This window comes from Phocoena phocoena, chromosome X, assembly GCF_963924675.1.
Source record: "Phocoena phocoena chromosome X, mPhoPho1.1, whole genome shotgun sequence".
Taxonomy (NCBI): Eukaryota; Metazoa; Chordata; class Mammalia; order Artiodactyla; family Phocoenidae; genus Phocoena; species Phocoena phocoena.
The window spans coordinates 41,128,862-41,149,782 of NC_089240.1; the positions used below are offsets into that span (position 1 = coordinate 41,128,862).

A 20,921-nucleotide genomic window follows, 5' to 3' on the forward strand; every position below is an offset into this window, starting at 1 on the left:
TATTTTGGAAGAGTTTGAGAAGGATAGGTGTTAGCTCTTCTCTAAATGTTTGATAGAATTCACCTGTGAATCCATCTGGTCCTGGGCTTTTGTTTGTTGAAAGATCTTTAATCAGAGTTTCAATTTCAGTGCTTGTGATTGGTCTGTTCATATTTTCTCTTTCTTCCTGTTTCAGTCTTGGCAGGTTGTGCGTTTCTAAGAATTTGTCCATTTCTTCCAGGTTGTCCATTTAATTGGCATAGAGTTTTTTGTAGTAATCTCTCATGATCTTTTGTATTTCTGCAGTGTCAGTTGTTACTTCTCCTATTTCATTTCTAATTCTACTGATTTGAGTCTTCTCCGTGTTTTTCTTGATGAGTCTGGCTAATGGTTTATCTATTTTGTTTATCTTCTCAAAGAACCAGCTTTTAGTTTTATTGATCTTTGCTATCGTTTCATTTCCTTTTCATGTATTTCTGATCTGATTTTATGATTTCTTTCCTTCTGCTAACTTTGGGTTTTTTTTGTTCTTCTTTCTCTAATTGCTTTAGGTGCAAGGTTAGGTTGTTTTGTTTTGTTTTGTTTTGTTTTTGTGGTATGTGGGCCTCTCACTGTTGTGGCCTCTCCCGTTGTGGAGCACAGGCTCCAGATGCACAGGCTCAGCGGCCATGGCTCACGGCCCAGCCGCTCCGCGGCATGTGGGATCCTCCCAGACCGGGGCACGAACCCGTGTCCCCTGCATCGGCAGGCGGACCCTCAACCGCTGCGCCACCAGGGCAGCCCTGTTAGGTTGTTTATTCGAGATGTTTCCTGTTTCTTAAGGTGGGCTTGTACTGCTATAAACTTCCCTCTTAGGACTGCTTTTGCTGAATCCCATAGGTTTTGGGACGTCGTGTCTCCATTGTCATTTGTTTCTAGGTATTTTTTGATTTCCTCTTTCATTTCTTCAGTGATCACTTCGTTATTAAGTAGTGTATTGTTTAGCCTCCATGTGTTTGTATTGTTTACAGATCTTTTCCTGTAATTGATATCTAGTCTCATAACATTGTGGTCGGAAAAGATACTTGATACAATTTCAATTTGCTTAAATTTACCAAGGCTTGATTTGTGACCCAAGATATGATCTATCCTGGAGAATGTTCCATGAGCCCTTGAGAAAAATGTGTATTCTGTTTTTGGATGGAGTGTCCTATAAATATCAATTAAGTCCATCTTGTTTAATGTATCATTTAAAGCTTGTGTTTCCTTACTTAGTTTCATTTTGGATGATCTGTCCATTGGCGATAGTGGGGTGTTAAAGTCCCCTACTATGAATGTGTTACTGTCGGTTTCCCGTTTTATGGCTGTTAGTATTTGCCTTATGTATTGAGGTGCTCCTATGTTGGGTGCATAAATAGTTACAATTGTTATATCTTCTTCTTGGATCGATCCCTTGATCATTATGTAGTGTCCTTCTTTGTCTCTTCTAATAGTCTTTATTTTAAAGTCTATTTTGTCTGATATGAGAATTGCTACTCCATATTTCTTTTGGTTTTCACTTGCATGGAATATCTTTTTCCATCCCCTTACTTTCAGTCTGTATGTGTCTCTACGTCTGAAGTGGGTCTCTTGCAGACAGCATATATATGGGTCTTGTTTTTGTATCCATTCAGCCAATCTGTGTCTTTTGGTGGGAGCATTTAGTCCATTTACGTTTAAGGTAATTATCGATATGTATGTTCCTATTCCCATTTTCTAAATTGTTTTGGGTTCGTTATTGTAGATCTTTTCCTTCTCTTGTGTTTCTTGCCTAGAGAAGTTCCTTTAGCATTTGTTCTAAAGCTGGTCTGGTGGTGCTGAACTCTCTCAGCTTTTGCTTGTCCTTAAAGGTTTTAATTTCTCCATCAAATCTGAATGAGATCCTTGCTGGGTAGTGTAATCTTGGTTGCAGGTTTTCCTCCTTCATCACTTTAAATATGTCCTGCCAGTCCCTTCTGGTTTGCAGAGTTTCTGCTGAAAGATCAGCTTTTAACCTTATGGGGATTCCCTTGTATGTTATTTGTTGTTTTTCCCTTGCTGCTTTTAATATGCTTTCTTTGTATTTAATTTTTGACAGTTTGATTAATATGTGTCTTGGCGTATTTCTCCTTGGATTTATCCTGTATGGGACGCTCTGTGCTTCCTGCACTTGATTAACTCTTTCCTTTCCCATATTAGGGAAGTTTTCAATTATAATCTCTTCAAATATTTTCTCAGTCCCTTTCTTTTTCTCTTCTTCTTCTGGAACCCCTATAATTCGAATGTTGGTGCGTTTAATGTTGTCCCAGAGGTCTCTGAGACTGTCCTCAGTTCTTTTCATTCTTTTTTCTTTATTCTGCTCTGCAGTAGTTATTTCCACTATTTTATCTTCCAGGTCACTTATCCTTTCTTCTGCCACAGTTATTCTGCTATTGATCCCATCTAGAGTATTTTTCATTCATTTATTGTGTTGTTCATCGTTGCTTGTTTCATCTTTAGTTCTTCGAGGTCCTTGTTAAATGTTTCTTGCATTTTTTCCATTCTGTTTCCAAGATTTTGGATCATCTTTACTATCATTATTCTGAATTCTTTTTCAGGTAGACTGCCTATTTCCTCTTCATTTTTTATGTCTGGTGGGTTTTTATCTTGCTCCTTCATCTGCGGTGTGTTTTTCTGTCTTCTCATTTGCTTATCTTACTGTGTTTGGGGTCTCCTTTTTGCCGGCTGCAGGTTCGTAGTTCCCGTTGTTTTTGGTGTCTGTCCCCAGTGGCTAAGGTTGGTTCAGTGGGTTGTGTAGGCTTCCTGGTGGGGGGGACTAGTGCCTGTGTTCTGGTGGATGAGGCTGGATCTTGTCTCTCTGGTGGGCAGGTCCACGTCTGGTGGTGTGTTTTGGGGTGTCTGTGGCCTTATTATGATTTTAGGCAGCCTCTCTGCTAATGGGTGGGGTTATGTTCCTCTTTTGCTAGTTGTTTGGCATAAGGTGTCCAGCACTGTAGCTTGCTGATCCTTGAGTGAAGCTTGGTGCTGCCATTGAGATGGAGATCTCTGGGAGATTTTCTCCATTTGATATTATGTGGAGCTGGGAGGTCTCTTGTTGGCCAGTGTCCTGAAGTTGCCTCTCCCACCTCAGAGGCACAGCCCTGATTCCTGGCTGCAGCACCAAGAGCCTTTCATCCACACGGCTCAGAGTAAAAGGGAGAAAAAGTAGAGAGGAAGAATTAGTAGAAATAGGAAGAAAGAAAGAAAGGAAGGAAGAAAGAAGAAAGGAAGGAAAGAAGGAAGGAAGGAAGGAAGTAAAGAAAGGAGGAGGAGGGAGGGAGGGACGGTGGGAGGAAGGAAGGAAGGAGGGAAGGAAGGAAGGAAAAAATAAGATAAAGTAAAATAAAATAAAGTAAAATATAAAGTTGTTAAAGTAATAAATAATTATTAAAAAAAATTAAAAACAACAAAAAATGGACGGATAGATCCTTAGGACAAATGGTGGAAGCAAAGCTATACAGACAAAATCTCATACAGAAGCATACACATACACACTCACAAAAAGAGGAAAAGGGGAAAAAATCATAAATCCTGCTCTCAAAGTCCACCTCCTCAATTTGGGATGATTCGTTGTCTAAAGGAGGGAAGGAAGGAAAGAAAGAAGATAAAATAAAATAAAGTTATTAAAATTAATTATGAAAAAATTTTTTTTAAAAACGGACAGGTAGAACCCTAGGACAAATGGTGGAAGCAAAGCTATACAGACAAAATCTCACACAGAAGCATACACATACACACTCACAAAAAGAGGAAAAGGGGAAAAGATCATAAATCTTACTCTCAAAGTCCACCTCCTCAATCATCAAGTTGATTGTGGAGCTTTAATCCGCTGCTTCTGAGGCTGCTGGGAGAGATTTCCCTTTCTTTTCTTTGTTCTCACCGCTCCCAGGGGCTCAGCTTTGCATTTGGTCCCACCTCTGCATATAGGTCGCCAGAGGGCGTCTGTTCTTCATTCAGACAGGACGTGGTTAAAGGAGCCGCTGATTTGGGGGCTCTGGCTCACTCAGGCTGGGGGGAGGGAGGGGCACAGAGTGCGGGGCGAGCCTGCGGCGGCAGAGGCTGGCATGGCGTTGCACCAGCCTGAGGCGCGCCGTGTGTTCTCCCGGGGAAGTTGTTCCTGGATCCCAGGAACCTGGCAGTGGCGGGCTGCACAGACTCCCCGGAAGGGGGGTGTGGATAGTGACCTGTGCTTGCACACAGGCTTTTTGATGGCGGCAGCAGCAGCCTTAGCGTCTCCTGCCCGTCTCTGGGGTCCGCGCTTTTAGCCGCGGCTCGTGCCCGTCTCTGGAGCTCCTTTAAGCAGCGCTCTTAATCCCCTCTCCTCGCGCACCAGGAAACAAAGAGGGAAGAAAAAGTCTCTTGCCTCTTCGGCAGCTCCAGACCTTTTCCCGGACTTCCTCTTGGCTAGCTGTGGTGCACTAACCCCTTCAGGCTCTGTTCACATCATCAACCCCAGTCCTCTGCCAGCGCTCCGACCGAAGCCCGAGCCTCAGCTCCCAGCCCCGCCCGCCCCGGCGGGTGAGCAGACAAGCCTCTCGGACTGGTGAGTGCCAGTCGGCACCGATCCTCTGTGTGGGAATCTCTCCGCTTTGCCCTCCGCACCCCTTTTGCTGTGCTCTCCTGCGTGGCCCCGAAGCTTTCCCCCCTCCGCCACCCACAGTCTCCGCCTGTGAAGGGGCTCCTAGTGTGTGGAAACCTTTCCTCCTTTACAGCGCCCTCCCACTGGTGCAGGTGCCGTCCCTATTCTTTTGTCTCTGTTTTTTCTTTTTTTCTTTTGCCCTTCCCAGGTACATGGGGAGTTTCTTGCCTTTTGGGAAGTGTGAGGTCTTCTGCCAGCGTTAGTAGGTGTTCTGTAGGAGTTGTTCCACGTGTAGATGTATTTCTGGTGTATCTGTGGGGAGGAAGGTGATCTCTGCGTCTTACTCTTCCGCCATCTTCCCCTCGTCCAGCACTGTGTTTTTAAAATTTTCAAATAGGCAAGGATTTTTTAAAGTATCTTTTGTTATTAACTTCTAATTTAATTGCATCTTGGTCGCATATAATAATCTGTAAGTTATCTATTATTTAAAAGTTGTTGAGGCTTTCTTTATGATCTAGTACTAGTACATGATTTTTAAAAAAAATCCTTCTACGTGTGCTTGAGAAAAAATGTGAGTATACTCTACTAGTTGTGTGCAGAACTCAAACTTATTCATTGTGTGGTTTGGATCGCCTAGATCCTTGTCGTTTTTTTTTTTTTTTTTTTTGGTTCACTTGACCAATCAATACTTGAGAAGCAGCATTAGAAGAAACTCCTTAGATTTTAATTTGCCAGTTCTGAGGATTTGGAGAGGTCCTGAACCACTGTCAAAATTAATCCCCACCCATTTTTCTCAGCTCTTCGCCAGCACAGGGTTTCTGCCCTGCCCGGAATTTGCTCCCAGGGAAATCTGGACCAGAGGTCTGAGTCCTAGCAGGTGTACGGGAAGCATTGTTGTCTCAAGATTTGGGAAGGGGAGAAGCAATAGAAGAAATCTGAGTTTCCTTTTCTGTTTTCTGTTCCCACACCCACCACAGGGGTGTCTCATAGTTTCCCCTTTTCTTGGTGGTTTTCTTACTTGGTCCGTTTGAGATTGATCTTGGATAATTGGGAACCAGCCACTATGCTAGTTCAGTATCTTGATAGAGCCCAAACTGGAACACTATACCTTTATATATGTGTGTCACCTGTAAAATCCTAGGAATGGAATAGCTTGAACACCTCTTCCCACATTAAACCTGTGCTGCCTCTTATATTTTCTTTTTCTTTTTTTTTTTGGTGTGTGGCACTACCAACATCCAATCACGTAAACCAGAGCAGTGTTTCTTCAAACCTGTGGGTGGGATAATAGAAAATATTTGGGGTTTAACACAAAATAAGGGTAAGTATTATTTTGTGAAACTTTTCTTTCATTGGTATGTGTACATGTACAAATACTCATAAATACGTGTACTGGGCTGTGCTGGAGAATGTACTAATGTGAATTGTAGTCAAAAAGGTTGAAAAATACTGGACTAGATAACTAGGAATCATTTTTGACCCATCCTTCTGCCTTACCTCCTACAGCCATTGAATTACTAAATCGTCTGATTCTCCTTCCTCAGTATTTCTCAAATTCATTCCATCTTCCTCTTCCCTGCTAACCACTACTCTAGTTCCAGCCCTTTCTGGATGACTGCAACCGCCTCTCCGATTCACACGCCACTTGTCATTATTCTTACCAGAACAATCCTCCTAAAATATAAATTTTGCTTATTTAAATCATTCTGTGGTACCCCTTTGTCCACGGAGAACTTCCAAGCTTCATAATATGGCCCCTGCCTACCTCTCCAGCTTCATTTGCTCCCATTGCAGTATCACTGGTAACACCAAACCATGTTCACTTTTCCTCACACTCCCTGAAGAGTTTTATTTTATTTCATTCTTTCACTTTTGCCTGATATGGGAAGGGAGGATCCTTTACTCCTACCCCTTTTACCTGGTGAACTTCAGCTTATTCATTCTCACTTTGCACAGGAAGTCTTACACCCCTACCTCCCCTGTGCCTGGTGTCCCTCCTCTGTATTTCCAGAATATTCTGAGCATCTCTCATTACACAGCCAGGTGGTTTTAAAATCATTTGTTTAGGTTAGTGTTCACTTCTTTTATGGAAAGAGCTGGTCATATTCATTTTGGTGCTTAAAACAATGTCTGGCTCCTATTGGGTGTTCAAATGGCTGAATGAAGATCTAGAAAGTTAAAGTGCCTTTTTCATTCATGTTGCTCATAGGTGACAAAATTGAGACTAGAAAACTGTAACATCTATATTTTTGATCACTCTGCTACAGTTACTATTGATGACTGTACTAACTGTGTCTTTTATTGCTCATGCTACAGACCAATACTACTTCTAGTACATTGTGTAAAACTGATGAGTACAACATTTGTTGTGTAATGCTGAATAAGTCACTTTAAGCTAGTTTGCTAACGATTAAGATGATTAAATTATCCTTTGTAAATAATCAAGTTTTTGTGTACCGTACCTATGGGAGCCTGTTTCTGGTACATGAATAGTTTTGTATGAAATTTAATATTCACAAAGAGGTTAAGACAGTGCAAGTAGATTTAAAAGTAATTTAGAAAAATAAAAATGGTCTTTTAATGACTATATTTTGAGAGGTCAGCTAAAATTTAAAAAATAATGTAACAGATTCCAGACACACTGTGTAAAAGATTCTGTGAGCTTTAGTTTAAAATGCCTAAAGATGGAAATGGTGAAATTTGAAAATTTTACATTGTAGGAGTAGCTCAGTAAACGTTTCAATCAAATTTGTAGATGCAAATTCTGACATATAGTGATTCTTGGGCCTTCAGGTGCTTCCATTTTCTGTAGCATATTGCAGAAATCAGTCAGGGTTTAGAAACTAAGACCTAGGCATCAATTTATGGAAAGATAGAGAAACATATTCCTATCTGGGTGTATTTCCAAGTTTAGAAGTTTTAAAGACGCAGAAGTTTTTTTAAAAGTGAAGCATCAGAAAAAGAAAAGGCTCAAAGCTGAAATATTCCTTAATATCATCCAGTGTGCTCTGTGTATGTATGAGAATTTCCCCAATTGTTTCCAAAATGTACTTTTACAGTTGATATGTTAAAACAGGATCCAACAATGTCCGCACATCATTTGGTTGGTATGTCCTGAGTCTTTCTTTATCTATAACAGTTTCCTCTCCCTTTCTTCCCCCCATGCCTTTTATGTATTTATTTTTAAAAAGTTTTTTGTCCTGCTCATTTTCTTATTATGTCGCAAAGTCAGTAAGAGTTGGAACATATCATTTTAGCAATAAAAATCGTTCCTGACTCCCAATAGACAATTAATGTTTGCTGAATAATGTCAATAATACTCAAGGTCTGTGTTTTGTTCCTGCAGGTTGATCCAAAAGACTACATGTTCAGTGGACTGAAGGATGAAACAGTAGGTCGCTTACCTGGGAAAGTGGCAGGACAACAGTTTCTCATTCAAGACTGTGAGAACTGTAACATCTATATTTTTGATCACTCTGCTACAGTTACTATTGATGACTGTACTAACTGTGTCATTTTTCTGGGACCGGTGAAAGGCAGTGTGTTTTTCCGCAATTGCAGAGATTGCAAGTGTGCATTAGCCTGCCAACAGTTTCGTGTGCGGGATTGTAGAAAGCTGGAAGTCTTTTTGTGCTGTGCCACTCAGCCCATTATTGAGTCTTCCACGAATATCAAGTTTGGCTGTTTTCAATGGTACTACCCTGAATTAGCTTTCCAGTTCAAAGATGCAGGGCTCAGTATCTTCAATAATACCTGGAGTAACATTCATGACTTTACACCTGTGTCAGGAGAACTCAATTGGAGCCTTCTTCCAGAAGATGCTGTCATTCAGGACCATGTTCCTCTACCTACTACCGAAGAGCTCAAAGCTGTCCGCCTTTCCACAGAAGCCAGTAGAAGTATCGTTCCAGTGTCCCGGGGTCAGAGACAGAAGAACAGTGATGAGTCATGCTTGGTGGTATTATTTGCTGGTGATTATACTATTGCAAATGCCAGGAAACTAATTGATGAGGTAAGGAGAAGAGAGAGAAGAGAAACAGACATACACCTACATAGAAACACACCACTTTCTGGAGAGCGTCCATTCTTTTCAAATTGGCTATTAGAAATACAGGCAATCCTTAAATTATAGTCCTCTGCCCCCTACAGATTTATCTGCAAGCTAGTTGCTTAGGCCTCAAATACTTTCCCAAAGAAACTTTTTAAAAACAATTCAATTCAGGAAGCATCTGTTAAGCACTCATTATGTGCAGGTTACTCTGTCACCATCTTTCATTGATTATAGGATGCACCTTTGTTTTCCACAGTTTTGCTTCTCTGAAATGCATCTTACAATTGATGGCAGTTTAGAGCTGATGAAATATATGCTGGGAGTGGAGATAAATAGACAAAATTCTCTACCCTCAAAGAACTTCCATTCTTTATCATAACTGATTTCCACGGGAGCTCACAAAAGTAGTACTGCAAAGTAAAGCATGACCTTTTATAATTATTTAGTGGGGAAATTTATTTGGAGTTTTTAACTGTTTAAGGTGTGGGAAAGGAATTTAGGCATACAACTTTTGGAGCCCGTTTTGACTGAGAGCAACCTCCACATTACTTTCCTTTGCCCTATTGCCATGAAGAGGAAGTTGGTGTGAAACAATGAGGTGGCAGCTGCGACAGCAGAGATTGTGGACTCATGAGCAGGGGCTTTTAGTGCTTTCAGGAGTAGAGAAGAGTTCTTTGGGTAGCAGCTTTCACTTGAAAAATAAATGGGGATGTGGAGGTTAGGGGCTCCAGAAGCAGCAGTTCCTCCATTGGGGAGGCAGCAGTAGGATGTATTGATTAGTCATTAATCAGGCTTTCTTCAGAAAGAGTCTGTTTGAATTTAAAAATCAAACTTCCAGAAATGGAGAGGTGAATGGAAAACTCTCTTTGAATAGATTTTTTTTTAAGTTGTAGCACTTCTGTCAAAAGGAAAGGTTTTAGAAAAAAAAAAAACTAGAAAAATGACCACCTCTCTGTAGCTTATACATTCTACAATGTAGAAAACCCATGTCTGAAATCCACAAAGTATATCTGAGGTCCAGTTTTAAAAACAACAGAAGCCAGGTATAATCTTAAGACTTTGATATTTTCTTTCTTGATTATGCCAATCTGATAAAAATGTGCTATGGATCTGGTGAGATATAGAAAAAGTGCTCTGGCCTTTGAGCTATCTAATCAGATGTTAATCCAACATCTGAGAGGTAAACATTTTCATTATACTGTATGATGATTTTTTTAAAAATCTACATACAGTTTTCAAGAGAGGTAATTATTCAGGTTAAACTCCTTTTTGGTAGATAATGAGGAGAGGACATAAAGAATGTACAGTACGTTTAAAGAAAAAAGCCATCAAAACAAACACTGTCATTCTTCATGAGTCATCAGATGTCCTTAACCTTTTAACTTTTGAAATCTGTTGTACAAAATGGCACCGTTGTGTGCACTTTTTGCAATATGACCAGGAAGAGTGATGTTCTTTAGATGTCCTTCTGGATTACAAAATAATTTAAATAAAAATCCAACAATAACTGTAACAAAAATGATGACAATAATAATAGCTAACAGTTAATATAGTGTTTATTATACGTCAGGTGACTGTTGTACAGTATTTAAGTGAATTAACTCACTTAATTCAGGAATAACCTATGAAATAGGTGCCATTGTTTCTCTTTATACAGATAAGAAAAATGAGCCACAGAGAAGGTAAGTAACTTGCAAAAGGTCACTTGCTGGTAAGTAGCAGAGCCATGATTTAAATCCAGGCAGTTTGGCTTTGTAGGCCATAGTCTTAACCCTTAAGCATGATGCTATTATGCTGCCTCAGTGGTAAAGGAAAGTTGATAAATGCCTGGTGGAGCTGGAATGTGACTGAAAGTGTGTGGAGGCAAGGCAGATACTACCCTCCAGCCTAGAAGGAAAAACCCTGGGACTTTTTGGCTAGAGTTATCCTGACTAATTCTGAAATCACAGAATTAAGAGAACAAAAAGAAGAAAATGCTAAGTACATGTGAAGAGGGTATCACAGCGTGCTGAAAGACCGGTAAGTTACATATCAAGAGAGCGATTACATATTTTTTAAAAAATGAAGCTCGAGTTCCCTGGAAAATATGTGTAGAAGCTAGTTAATGCTGAGACAGAAAAAAATGAAACTTGAGTCTTTTCTCGTATCATAACACAAATGTCTTAGAACAGCTTAGACTGGAACTGTGATTGCTAACTCTGGTTTTGTTAAACCCTAGGAGTAGCACAGAATTTTGTTTCATAGTGTTTTCATAAATTAAACATATCATAATGGTTTTTTAAGGTAGGAAGTGTAAAACTTGAGAGAGTAGGAAGTCCAGAAAAACTGGGTAAACCAGAAAGTACATTCCATAGGAGTCAAGAGAAGTTACTAGGCCTCGGTTTTCTTACCTAAAGATCAGATTTCTTGCTGCCTCTTAACTATATCACAGATAAGCACAGGATAAATTAAAGTATTTGGAATTGTTTGGAAGTATTGTATAACTTAAAGTTGTATAACTTATTGTATATTAACATATACATGTATACATGTATATGTATATATACATGTATATTAATATATAACTTATTGTATGTTAAAGTTGGGTAGTTACCTCTATTTTCAAGTCTTTAAAAGTAGGGGCTCCCCTGGTGGCGCAGTGGTTGGGAGTCCGCCTGCTGATGCAGGGGACACGCGTTCATGCCCCGGTCCAGGAAGGTCTCACATGCTGTGGGGCAGCTGGGCCCGTGAGCCATGGCCGCTGGGCCTGCGCGTCTGGAGCCTGTGCTCCGCAACGGGAGAGGCCACAGCAGTGAGAGGCCCGCGTACCGCAAAAGAAAAAAAAAAAAGCTTAAAAGTAGAAGAATTTTCATGAAAAAGAGTCTCTTCACATGTCTGCAGTGAAATATCAAAGTAAATACACTCGTTTCATAGTTCATTGTTTTTAGGTAACAGTGTTTTGAATTAATCATCTTACTTTTGTCAGTTTATGTGTCTGACTATAAAATGAGAGGTATTGAGCAGTCTAGAGAATTAGAAACAGATGTGGGATTGTTTCTGATAATTTAAGTAACTTTGCAGTCATTATCTGGCAGTGATGTTTATGTAATTTCCTGCTACATTTTTATGGATGTTTCTCTTTTTCTGAGGCAGCATTGAGGGCTCTGGAAAAGGATTTGAGTTTGAATCCAATTTGATGAAATGGTATGGAATAACGTAGCCATAGAATGAAATACTATCAACCATTAAAACTGATTTTATAGTAGAATAGTTGGAAAATGTTCACAACCAAGTAAGTGAAAATTTGTAGAATATTACGTATCTGATTTTTTTTTAAAGTAGATAAGTCTGGAGAGTTATATATACTAAAATGTTGACAGTTGTGGTTCTTTTTAGGAAGTGGATTAAGAGCAGGGTTTTCTTTTCTTGTTCGTAGCTCTATGGATTTTACATAAAACATGTATTATTTCTGTAATGGGGGAAAATGAAAACCGGAAGGGTAAAAGGAAGTATGCCAGGACTTCCCTGGTAGTCCAGTGGTTAGGACTCTGCGCTTCCACTGCAGGGGCCACGAGTTCCATCCCTGGTTAGGGGAACTAAGACTAAGATCCCACAAGCCACACAGCGTGGCCAAAAAAAAGGAAGTATACCTATATAGCAGTGGCATCTTTGAGTGGTAGCACTTTGATATTTCTTTGTTTCTGTTTTTTATTTTTTAAATGTTTTTAAAAAATAAATGTTCTGTATTGAGCCTATTTGTTACTTTTATAATTAAAAACTCAATAGGCTTTAATTGGTTGAATCGATTTGCATTTTTAAAAAATACTTTCATAATTATTTTAAAAATTAATGTATACTCATTGTAGAGAACTGTAGAAATAAAGAAGAGTAGAAATAAGTTTAAAAATCATCCATAATGTGCTGTACCTTGAATTGTCTTTGTAGGAATAATTTTAATTTATTTAGTCTGTAATCAGTTTAATTGGGTTCAAGTCACAGCTCTGTCCCTTAATAGTTGTGTGACCATGGGCAGATTTCTTAACCACTCTGTGCTTTAGTTTCTCATCTGTAAAATGAGAGTAATAATAATACCTGCCTTGTGAGAGGGTTAAACGTGTTTTACATGTAGAACACATAAAACTGCCTGGCACATAGTAAGTACTCCATAAATGTATTCTAGCGTTATTGTGCTATACTATATAAATTTGAATCATGCTTTTTAAAATTAACAGTATTATATAAGCTTTCCCCCTTTTATCATTTGTTATATTTAACAAACTATGGTATTTTATCTTGTGAATGTACCATACTTTAGTTAATGATTCTCCTCTCACTGGACAGTATCACCAAACTAAAGCTTCTGTTAGTTTCAGTCAACAAAATTTTTTAAATAAAGTTTAAAATTTTGAGGGCTAATTTACATTTATTTGACCCTTAATTGTTAACAGTAGGCAGTACTAATTCTTTTTTTTTTAAACATCTTTATTGGAGTGGCAGTACTAATTCTTAATCAGAACCACCCATCTGGAAGAAAGAATCTTGTGTATGTGAAAACTTGTTTATAGCAAACACTCTGAATTAATTACAGTTATAACTAAAACAAAAATCAGAGCACTGTGTTACATTTTATACAGAAAAATTATAGAATAGGAAAATATTGTTTTAGTCTCAGGTCATTTTAAAATGTAAATGAAATTTTATTTCCCACAGCTGGTTGGTAAAGGCTTTTTCCTGGTTCAGACAAAGGAGGTATCAATGAAAGCTGAAGATGCTCAAAGGGTTTTTCGGGAAAAAGCACCTGACTTCCTTCCTCTTCTGAACAAAGGTACCTTCTGGATGATTGGTATACTTTTGTGGTTTTTCCCTTGACCTGCTGATTTGATTTACTCTTGACTTTAGTATTTCTCTTACATTGTCTTCTCTTTGTCACTTGTTTTATGTTTTTCCTATTACTATTCAGAAATGTCAAAATTTCACATCATTCGAAAAGCCATATGTAATCACCTAGAAATTAGGCATTAGGGTTTTTTTTCCCTATTCTGTCACCTTCGTTCTTGAAAGTCACATTTTATTATTTTAAATTATTTTATTATTATTATTGTACTATAGTGAGTGACCATTTCCTTCTCCCTGCCCAGAGTTACAAAGCACTTGATAAGGATTCTTTCTGCCTTCAGTGTGCTTTGACCATACTGGAAAAGGAATAAGAAATATAAATAAAACTGTATACTATTCTGTGTATTTAACATGATCTGATTAAGTTGTCAGATACCGGAAATATGTCTACAAACAGAGGAACTAGAGTTCCTGTGCCCTCCTGAAGTGTTGCTATTTGCCTCTATGTATTCTAGAAGACAGAGTACCGTTCATCTATTAGGGCAGGGACATTTTTTGCTCTAGGCTCATCAGGCTTTTCTTGACTGGCCTGAGCAAATATATATGGTAATGGGTAATGCTGATTGGATATACCCTAGAAAGAAGGCACATCTGCATTTACATGCTCTTTATGTATAAATAAGTTGTAATAAACTGCAAAAACCTGTATGAAAATATTGGAGGATTGTTAGGATACCTTTAATAACTAATGCTGGGTGCGATTCGGCCCTTAAGTAGTAATACAGTATTTCATATACCTTAGTGGTTATTCTAGTAGTACCAAGGACTGGCTCCAACCGGTGCATGAATCTATCCCAGATCATATATAGGAAATTATGACCCGGCTCCTTTGATGCAGCCATTTTGATATGGGAAAATTTGATGAAACCTTGGAAACAAATCTTTAAACTCTCAGCAGCTTTCAGAAACTGAATTAAGTAATAAGTGTGTGTAATAGACATCCTAAAGTGTGAGGATTAGGGATGAAGTGAGCATATGAGTAGGCCTAAATTAATGATTTATATACTTGTGTGATGTTAGTGAAGCGGTTTCACAGAATTGCTCCAACCCAGCCATAATATGTGTTTAAGTCACATAACATTCCACATGGAAGAAATAAAATGTTCTGTTCCTGAAAAAAGTAGAACCAAAACCAATGGACAGATGTTATAGGAATTTCAGCAAATAAATATCATATAAACAGCTTTTAAAACCAGAGATGTCCATAGGAAGTGGTCAAAGACTAATGAAGTTATGTCAAAAGGTCACAGGAGCCAGCTTGAAGGAGTCTCAAGAAGTGTCCACTGGCCAAATTTGGGTCAATTTGAGCATCAAAAACAATAATGAAGTAAATTGATTAAACAACAATAGAAATCCATGCATCCATAGTGATAATAAAAAAGAGGGGAGAGGAAATTGGCACTGAACTATGGACCAGCATGCCCAGCCAGCTTGGAATCTACCTAACTATATGGTCTACACGGATATCATGAATGACTGCTAGACATTCCCATGATCTAGAAGCTTCCTATCCTCTATTAAGAGAGGCACTCTTCCATTAGCTTGAAATGACCCTTTCTCCATGACCCCAAATTGGCTCACAGTAATAATCAGTTTCTCATCTAAGTAGTCACAGATCTTGTTTAAAATTTGTTTTTATAATCTGAGAAATACCTCCATAAAACTCATCAGCCCATGCTTTTTATCTAATTTGAAAAATCAGCAGTATTGAATGTATTCAGTTAATAAATGTGTATTAAGCACCCAAAAAAGGGGGGGCGGGGGGAGAGGGAATAAGGAAAGCTCTTCTGCTCTTTATAGAATACTCTGAGCTAATAAACGTAGAAGGAATGTTAGACTTCAGAAATCACCATTTTCTATCCCCTGTTGTAATAATTAATTCAGACAAAGGTTATCAGTGGGTGCTAAAACAATTGGGGTAAAAGTTGATAAAAAGTAGGATACTTATACATTCTAATTCAAATGGGAAGTATACCTTTAGAGCAGAGATTTGATGATCATCACACTAACCCAGTGATCAAACTTAGCATCACTGATGGCAGGGCAGCCTGACATTGTATTTCTCCTAATGTGATGCAATGAGAAATACACATCATCATCTATGAAGTATTCCTGCCAAAAATATTTTACCTGAATCTGATCGAGCCAAGACTTAATTTCTGGTTTATAGGAAAGAAAGGAGATCTGGAGACATGTTAAATGACACCATGAGGAAACTGAAACAAATCAAAAATAGAAGACATTTTACAAGATAACTGGCTAGGACTCTTCAGACAATGTCCTGGAAGACAAAAACAATGGGGGACTGTTCTGGATTAAAAGAAACCTAACAATTAAATGCAAGGAGTGAACCTTAATTGGATTTTGGATTAGGGTGGGGTGAACTATAAAGCTGTAGAAGTCATTTTGGGGACAACTGGGGAAGTTTGAGGATGATATTTTGGAATTATTGTTGTATCCTTAAGTATGATAGTGGTACTGTGGTTACATAGGAGATGCATGCTGAAGCGTTATGATGTCTGCTATTTTCAAGTGGCTCTGCAAAACAAAAGTGTGTGTTTGTGCATGTCTGTGTGTGCATGTGTGTATATGTGTATAGTGTGTGGCAAAGCAAATGTGGCCAAATGTTAACATTTGCTGGGTGTAAGTGAAGAGCAAATGGATGTTTGTTATTCTTTCAACTTTTCTACAATGTTTGGAATTTTTCAAAAGAAAAGTTGGGGGAAAATTTTAAGCTGCCCAATAGTGCATTGATTGATGTAGAATAATGAGCAGGCTGTCTGTGGAGATATTCCAGCAGGTGTTGGATGGACTGGGTCCTTATGTAAAAGTGGCCATCAGTCATTCTGAGGAGAGTTTCTCAGCTTCAGCACTGTTGACATTTTAGATAATTCTTTGCTGTGGTGGGCTGTCTTGTACATTATAGGATGTTTAGCAGCATCTCTGGCCTCTACTGACTAGGTACCAATAACACACTGCCACAGTTATGGCAACCAAAAATGTTTCCAGACATTGCCAAATGCTCCGTGAGGGACAAAATTGCTCCCAGTTGCAAACCACTGTTCTTAGCAGGGGGATGGACTTATTCTTTTGAAAATTCACTTTTATTTCAAATAGTTTATACTTTAGAGTCTCTAAGTTTTCCTCTTCAGTTAAAGTAGTCATAATTATTTCCTTTCAATTAATGAAGCTATTTGACAGCCAAATGAGAGAATTCGTTGTGTTTTTCATCTTGAGAATCTTCCAAATCTGTCTGATTCTCAGAACCATCTGGGGTGCTGTTAAAGATTTAAATTTCCACCTCCCACCCCAGAAAGACTGATTCAAATATCTCTGAGATATTCCCTTAGAATCTGCATTTTTAAAAGTTCCCCAGATGGTTCTGATGATTAGTCAGATTTGGGTTCCTTTGTTTTAGAGGGTCATTCATTCATTTATTCAACAAACATAGATGAGATCTGAGAAGTAGTAAAGGAGGAATCAGGTTATATAGGGCCTTGTAGGCCACTGTAGAGACTGTGGCTTCTAGTTTGAGTGAGGTGAGAATCTACTAGACATTTTTGTTTTAAAATAAACTCTTTATATTGGAATAATTTTAGATTTTCAGAAAAATTGCAAAGGTAGTACAGAGAGTTTTGAAACTCACCTTCCTCTTATGTTAACATAAGCATGATACATTTGTTGAAACTAAGGAATTTACATGGGTAAAATACTATTTATTCAAACTATAAACTTTATTCAAATTTCACCGGGTTTTTTTCACTTATGTCCTTTTTCTGTTCCAGAATTCAATCCAAGATCCCACATTGCATTTAGTCATCATATCTCCTTAATCTCTTCTAATCTGTGACAGTTCCTTAGTCTTTCCTTGTTTTTCATAACCTTGAAATATTCGAGCAGTATTGGTAAGTTATTTTGTAGAATGTCCCTCAGTTTGCGTTTGCCTGGTGTTTTCTCTGGTTAGACTGGGGTTATGGGTTTTGGAGAAGAGGTGAAGTGCCCTTCTCATCACGTCACATCACATCACATCATAGGGCACATGATAGCAACATGACTTAATGCTGGTGATGTTGACCTTAGTGACTTGGTTCAGGTGGTATCTGCCAGGTTTCTTGAACACTGTAAATTTCCTTTTTTCCCCTTTCTATACTCTTTGGAAGTTCTTTCTATGATCTTTGGAAGTTGAGTCACTAAGACCAGTCTACACTCAAGGAGAGGGAATTAAGCTCCACCTCCTAGAGAGGGGAGTATCTACATACATTATTTGGAATTCTGTAAGAAAGATTTGTCCCTTCTCTCCCATTTATTTATTCAGTCATTTATGTCTATCAGTAGGGACTCATAGATATGTATTTTATTCTTTGGGTTATAGTCCAATACTATCAAATTGTTCCAGTTTAGCCTTTGGGAGCTCTTTTAGGTTAGTTCCTGTGTCTCTTTGACATGCATTTTATTTCTTTTTCTTGCATTATTATGTTAGCTAGGACTTCCACTATTATGCTATGTAGAATAGTGAGAAGAGGACATCCTTGCCCTGTTTCTGATCTCAGGGTGAAAGTGTTCAGTCTCACCATTAAGAATGATGGTAGTTGTAGATTTTTCATACATACCTTTTATTAGACTGAGGGAGTTTCATTCTATTCATGGTTTGTTGAGGGCTTTTTTTGTTTTGGGGGGTTTTCTTGGCTGTGTCAGTTCTTAGTTGCAGCACGTGGGATCTTTTCGTTGTGGTGCACGGGCTCTTCATTGCAGCACATGGGCTTCTCTCTAGTTGTGGTGTGTGGGCTCCAGAGCATGCAGGCTCAGTAGTTGTGGCATGCAGGCTCTCTAGTTTTGGCACACAGGCTCAGTAGTTGTGGCGCTCAGGCTCAGTTGCCCTGCATCATGTGGGACCTTAGTTCCCCGACCAGGGGTTGAACCCACATCACTTGCATTGAAAGGTGGATTCTTAACTACTGGACCATCAGGGAAGTCCCTGTTGATTTTTAATCACAGATGATGTTGAATTTTGTTGAATGCTTTTTCTGTATTTATTGAGATGGTCATGTTTTTTTATTATTGAGTCATTTAATCTGGTAAGTGACTTTTGTTAATTTTGAATGTTGAACCAACCTTGTATTCCTTAGATGCACCCCGTTGATCATGATGTTTTATCCCTTTAATATATTGCTGGATTCAATTTGCTAATATTTTATTGTAGATTTTTACATCTTTGTCCATGAAGCATATTGGTTTGTGCTTTTCTTTTCTTGTAGTAGCTTTCTCTGGCTTTGATATTAGTGTAATGCTGGCCTCATAAAATGAGTTGAGAAGTATCCTTCTTCTTCTGTGATCTTGGAGAGATTATAGAGAATTAGTATCATTTCTTCCTTAAATGTCTGGTAGAACTTGCCAGTGAAACCCATCTGGGCCTGAAGACTTGGGGAAAGATTTTTAGCCATACATTTTATTTATTTATTACATAGAGAGCTCTTTAAGATATGTTTGTTTTCTTGGGTAAATTTTGATAGTTTTTGTCTTTCAGGGAATTGTTTCATTTCATCTGAGTTATCAAATTTATAGGTGTAGAGTTTATAGTATTTCCTTATTATTAATGTATGTAGGATCAGTAGTGATGTCCTTCTTATACTCCTGTTGGTGATTTGAGGCCCCTCCCTCTCCCATTAGCCTCGATAGAGGTTTATCACTTTATTGATAATTTCAAAGAAACAGCTTTTTGTTTTATTGATTTTCTCTATTGTTTTTCTCTTTTCAGTTTCATTGGTTTCTGCTCTAATGTTTATTTCCTTCCTTTCATTTGCTTTGGGTTTAATTTGCTCTTCTTTCTCTAGTTTCTTAAGGTTTAAGTTTGGGTTACTGATTTCTTCTTTCCTAATAGAGTGATACTCGTTATTCACAGTAGGTCTGTTCTATAAAGTTGCTGTGAACACTGAATCAGTGAGTACTGAATTGCTACTCCTAGGAGAAATGCAGGGCTAGGTTCCTGCAAGTCTCTGGTCACAACATTTCTTTCAACCAATCAGTATAACCTTGTTGTATGTGTGCTTTTGTTTAAAGACACCTCATTTAGATATGTTTTTGATTCATTAACATTGAACACACAGCCAGCAGCACTGTAACTTGTGCCTGAATGAAGCTTATCTAACAGACATTTTCTTTGTAAGGCACATCACAGGTTTCCTAAGCTTGGGAATATTAGACTGTACTTGAGCACTACATTTGAAGGCCATTTTAAACACTGATATTACCAACAAAAAATATAAAAATGTGGCACTAGATGGACTGTGAAAAGGCCACTTGTTTACAGAATGAATGCTGAAACAAGAAAGCAGAGCATCACTTTGTTCAAATTTACCTGGAAACATGCATGTCAGGCAGCTCATATTTTTTGCCACTTTGTGTGTGTCCATGAATGACCATGAAAAGACAAGTATTGATTTTCAGTAAAATATTTTACCTATTTGGTAAAATAAATTTTACCAAGTAAGCAATTAGCAAATAAGGAATCCACAAATAATGAGGATTGGCTGTATATGTATTTTGTGTTAGAAATTTTCCTTTAAGTGCTGCTTTAGCTGCATTCTGCCAATTTTGATATGATGTATTTTCACTTAATTCAGGGTTTGGCAAAGTATGGCCTACTGTACATTTTTTAAATGAAGTTTTATCAGAGCATAGCCACACTCATTCTTTTATTTATTATGTTTTGCTGCTATTGCACTGTAACAGCAGAGATGATTAGTTGTGACAGACATTGTATGGCTCACTAAGCCTAAAATATTTCCCATCTGGCCCTTTACAGAAAAAGTGTGCTGACCCCTGATGTAGTAGTTTCCCTTGAGACTTTTCACTTGATCCATGGATAATTTAGAAGTATAATGTTTAATTTCCAAACATTTGGGAGATTGTCCAGATGTGTTTCTATTACTGATTTCTAGATTAATGCTGTTATGGTCTGAAAACACACGTTGTATGATTTCTATTTTCTTTAATAAGTTAAGGCTTGTTTTCTGGAACAGAATATAGTCTATCTTGGTGAATAATCTATGTGCAGGTGAGAAGAATATATAATCTGCTTTTCTTTGCTGAAATGTTCTATAAATGTCCACTAAGTCGGTTTGGTTGATAGCGTTATTCAGGTCATCTATATCCTTACTGATTTTCTGCCTACTTGCTCTATGAATTAGAGGAGTGTCCAAGTCTTCAACTGTAATTGTAGATTCGTCTATTTCTTTTTTCAGACTCTATCAGATTTTGCCTTGTGAATTTTGAAACTCTGTCGTTAGGTGCATACACATCTAGGATTATGTCTTCTTGAAGGATCCTTTATTATTATGTAATGTCCCTCTTTGTCTCTGATAATCTTCCTTGTTCTAAAATCTGCTTTGTCTGAAATACAGC

General features: G+C 38.2%; 1 protein-coding gene across 1 annotated transcript in view; it reads left to right on the forward strand.

Moving 5' to 3' along the window:
• Positions 1–20,921, forward strand: part of RP2 (RP2 activator of ARL3 GTPase) — a 46,349-nt gene that overhangs the window by 14,147 nt on the left and 11,281 nt on the right. The window contains exons 2-3 of the mRNA XM_065900965.1: positions 7,941–8,606; positions 13,335–13,449. Of these exons, the coding sequence (XP_065757037.1) occupies positions 7,941–8,606; positions 13,335–13,449 (781 nt within the window). The remainder of the gene's footprint in view (positions 1–7,940; positions 8,607–13,334; positions 13,450–20,921) is intronic.